We start from the raw sequence: 4,230 nt of genomic DNA, 5'->3' as shown, positions 1-4,230 counted from the left end.
TTTAGAAGGACTGTGGATTTTGATCTTTTAAAAGGAAAATCAGGGAGCCCTGGTACCAAGAGTTGGACTAGAAAAAAATCTTTACAGCAAGTTTTCGATTTGATTATTTGTTAAATTAAGCTATTGCTTAACTTCTTAACATGTTAACTTCTTTAGGCAACTGAACTGCGCGCGCGGGAAAGGACCAAACCTGGGAAATATTTCAGTGGTGTAAAATAACACTTGGTATTCTACCAAGTCGTCCATGACCCTGGTCCCCATACCCACCTGCTCTTCTGACTGAAGAATTGAGGAGGGATGTAGCCTAATTACCATCGTGGAGAAGCCAGGTGGATTTTAAAGTTTCTTTCCAAAGGATATTTAGTCTACCATTGAATTTCCTAGGCTACAGATTTTACTTTATAAACGGACAAGACAAATATGTGCCTATATGGGTTCCCAACCAAATGAGAGTTAGGTTACCTTTCTCCCAGTTTAAACTATATTCATCACGTTCAGGCTAGGCTGCCTTTGAGCATCACGTGTCTGCCTCTCAGATGCTCAGAAGCGGGGCTGCGCGTGCCGGAGGTTCCGGGGATGCGACATGGGACGATTCAAAAACTGATAGAGGTAAGATTACCGGTACCCTACTTTTAGCGAATGGTTTAATAACGTTGACGCATCTGTCTTCTCATCTTCAGTTGCTTCTTTGGTGCGGTGCAGCCTGTTAACATTCCCAAGCACCCTACTGCATAGGCTATAGGCTATCACACGCTAGCCAAACCTTTTGACTCAATAAAAAAGTGACGACTTTCATTGATTAACTTAGCCCTGCCTTTATTCACGTCACCATTCAGTGAGTATAGACTAGGGGAAATCGATGAAACCAACAGGAGTCAGAAGTTGGAATATATTTAACGTATAAAGGCAAATAAATTATAGATAAAAACATTTAATGAGCAATTCAAGCCACTGTTAAACTAATCGTCATTTGCGTGCGCAGCGGGGAGCTATCCATAGTGCTGAAAATAAACTCAAGTTTCACGCCTGAAACCAAGCGCTACTCCAGCAGCTGTAATTCATGCAGTCGGTTGCTGCACGTTATGATATGGCTTCTGTGACAGGCTATAGTATTTTTTTAACTTTATATTTTATGGTGTGGTCATTTTAAGTAAATTGACTGAGCATACTGTTCTCCAATTCAATTACCAGAGTTGCAATTTGTGCTTTTCTTTGTGTGTGTGTGTGTGTGGGGGGGGGGGGGGGGGGGGTTGCGTGCGTGCGTGTAGCGAGGGAGAGGGGGAGAGAGGGGGGAGGTATATCTATGTCAGTTTGACCTCAGGTATCACACATAGTTCATGCTAAAATGTATCTTCAAGGTATTAGGCTACATGTATTTACAATATGCCTTTCAAAGATCAGCACCTAGCCAGAGGCCAACAGTCCTTTGATATTATTATTTAGAACATGTTTGTATATGATTGTCAATAGGAAAACAGTTGTTTTCCTATTGAATAAAGACAAATGCAAATTACCAGGCAACCACAGTCACGGGGTTCATGGTTAACAAGATGGTTTGTAGACTAATTGTAATCAAACCCGAATTTATTTCTGACTGTCTCATCAACAAGGCACAAGACATAACAAGGCACCCCACTGACACTGTCAAGCTTGTACATTTTCGTAGATTGTACTGTATATTGTATTATATAATTTCCGTTATTGTTTTGCCCTGTCCTGTTATGTTCTTGCACTATGTCTTCTGACTATTTTGTACATTTTGGTAGATTTTATTGTAGGCTTATATTGTGCAATCACTTCATTATTGTATTGCACTGTCATGTCTTCTTCTTGTACTACAGTTGTTGTTGTTGTTGTTGTTATTATTATTATTTTATTATTAGTATCATTTATTATTATTATTATTATTATTATTATTACTGTTATTATTATTATTATGTTATTATTATTATTGTTATTATATATTATTATTATTATTATTATTATTATTTTACCAGCAGACCAAGGCAAATTCCTCATAGGAGCAAGCCTACTTGCCTAAATAAAAAAATAAAGAAATCTGAATCTGACGGTGTTAAAAGTGTAAAAATATGATAGTCCCAGTCCTCTGCTTGGAAAGTAGTTGGAGTGGCCTTTGGGTGTGTAGCTGGCCTGTGATATGTGATAGATGGTGAATCTCTGCAGACCATTGTGCGGATGGAAATGACTGGCTGCCCCGAGGATACCGATGTTCAGGCTGCATCGTCATGGGAACAGAATGCAATATGCTGTGATGGGCCCTTGGGGTGGTGATGAGTACGGGAGTCTGAGAGATGGGACAGAATAGCTGGATGCAAGGATCTGCCAATGAATGGGTTTGAGTATGGCATCCATTTCACCTCTGACAAGATAACTGTTGGAAGGCAGTTTTTATTTTTTTTGTTTTTTAGAAAATGTGGTCAGATGGACATGTAGATCTCATAAACCTCCAATTTTAATGAACCAGAAATCAGAGAAAAAGTGTCAGTGTCTCTGCATAAGATTGGGTCCCACCATTAAAGAGTTGCAGGTGGACGGGATGCTGAATAGAATAGTGGCCAGCCCCTGGATACATCATGACAGGCCTAGTAGTGATTCTGAATGATTTTTCTGTACAAATTCAGCTATAATCAAGTTTCTTTGTCAGTATTTTCTTTATTGCTTCAACATTGCACCTCAACATCCATTCCTTCCTCTTGCCTTACTCAATAGGTAATGTCTAGATTAGTGATAGTTTCGGAGAGCTACAATCTACTGTATTAAAATAATTTTAAAAGTCTCTCTGCTCTGAAGTGGACATCGAGTGCCTTATTGGAATCCACAGAGAGCCTCTCCCTAACAAAGTGTTGGAGCTATTTTGGGTTTGAAGTTGTTTCTGCTGTGGAATTTGCATGATGATGATGGTCCCACAGAATGGCATGCACCTGGACACGCCCACTGCTCCACCAACACAGGGAAATGAACTGTGCTGAGTTTCCCAGAAGCATCCTAGCGCTACGTTCATCGTAGCGCTACGATGAACGCCGTAGCTTACGATGAACGTAGCGCTACGATGCCTCTGGCAAACTCAGCCCTGTATGGAACTCACCAGACATTCTCCATGATATCCTTTCTCTCCCTTCTTATTTCAGGCGTCATCATATTACTGCAATCATACTGTACCATACTGATTTCATGTGACCTTGTATGTGATAACGGTCATTGCTCACATTCTGTTTCTGCCTGTGTTATAAACTAATATGGCAATGTACTGTAACTGTTGATGTAACATTGTAGCATTTGCTCGGTAAATTACAAATATCCTTTATCTCTGCAGAGTGTTGATGGAGAGGATTTCGAATGACAGCCGGGACAGTGGTAATCGCAGGTGGAATTCTAGCTACAGTCATCTTACTGACCATCGTTGCAGTACTGTGCTACTGTAGGTTGCAGGTAGGCTAGTCATTCCATATAGATGATGACTGTGACTGTGCACTACAGTAAAGGCTTATTGACATATTTCCAGTGTAGGCTTACTATGATGATGCATCTACAGCTTTCCACCACTCATACCTGTGTTCTTCCTGCCAGTATTATTGCTGTAGGAGGGAGGAGCCAGATAAGGAGGAGGAGGAGGAACCGGACCTCGCCGCCATGTCGCATTACCGGACATGTCCGACTGCTGAACGTTTGGGTGAACCCAACATGGCGTCTACGTTCCTCACGGAGGTCAACGGGCCCGCCGTGTACTCCCCGCCCCTGATCCGTAAACCCCCCCGTTCTCACGCCATCTGTCCCTCCTGCACACGCCAGCCCCCGCCCTTCTACCTGCAGCGCCCGGAGCGAATGCGTAACGGCGGCGGGCACTTCAGCTACAGGACTGTGCAGCAGCAGGAGCTGGACCTCCCCATGGACATGGCCAGCTTCCACCACAAGCTCAACCTCATCCGCTCTGTCACCATGCGGGAGGTGGTCACCCACAGCATCAGCACTGATGTGTAGAGCAGCTAGTGCCCCCCCCCCCCCCGCTGGCCTGGTGGACCTATGTCAGGGGACTGAACCCAGAAGACTGAACCCAGAGGACTGCACTGTTGTACTGTAGGTATTCTGTAGGTATTTCCCACTTCACCAAGCTGATGGATTCTCTCAAATACTGTCGAGAAGGTTTTTGGTCTCACATGCGAATATTGTGCTTTACCACACCGTACACTGCTCCTTAATTCACCTTTTGTT

At 43.0% G+C, this 4,230-nt stretch overlaps 1 protein-coding gene across 1 annotated transcript; it reads left to right on the top strand.

Annotated features, from left to right (window-relative positions):
• Positions 1 to 3,357: 3,357 nt before the first annotated feature.
• Positions 3,358 to 3,999, top strand: fam163b (family with sequence similarity 163 member B; the record flags this gene model as incomplete). Its single annotated transcript, XM_084457632.1, has 2 exons — positions 3,358 to 3,450; positions 3,589 to 3,999. 2 exons carry the CDS (start codon positions 3,358 to 3,360, stop codon positions 3,997 to 3,999), a joined length of 504 nt encoding a protein of 167 aa, XP_084313758.1.
• Positions 4,000 to 4,230: the final 231 nt, after the last annotated feature.

Source organism: Borostomias antarcticus (assembly GCF_949987555.1).
Source record: "Borostomias antarcticus genome assembly, chromosome: 23".
Classification (NCBI taxonomy): domain Eukaryota; kingdom Metazoa; phylum Chordata; class Actinopteri; order Stomiiformes; family Stomiidae; genus Borostomias; species Borostomias antarcticus.
The sequence above is the reverse complement of the archived record's forward strand: the minus strand, read 5'-3'. Positions and strand labels throughout refer to the sequence as shown.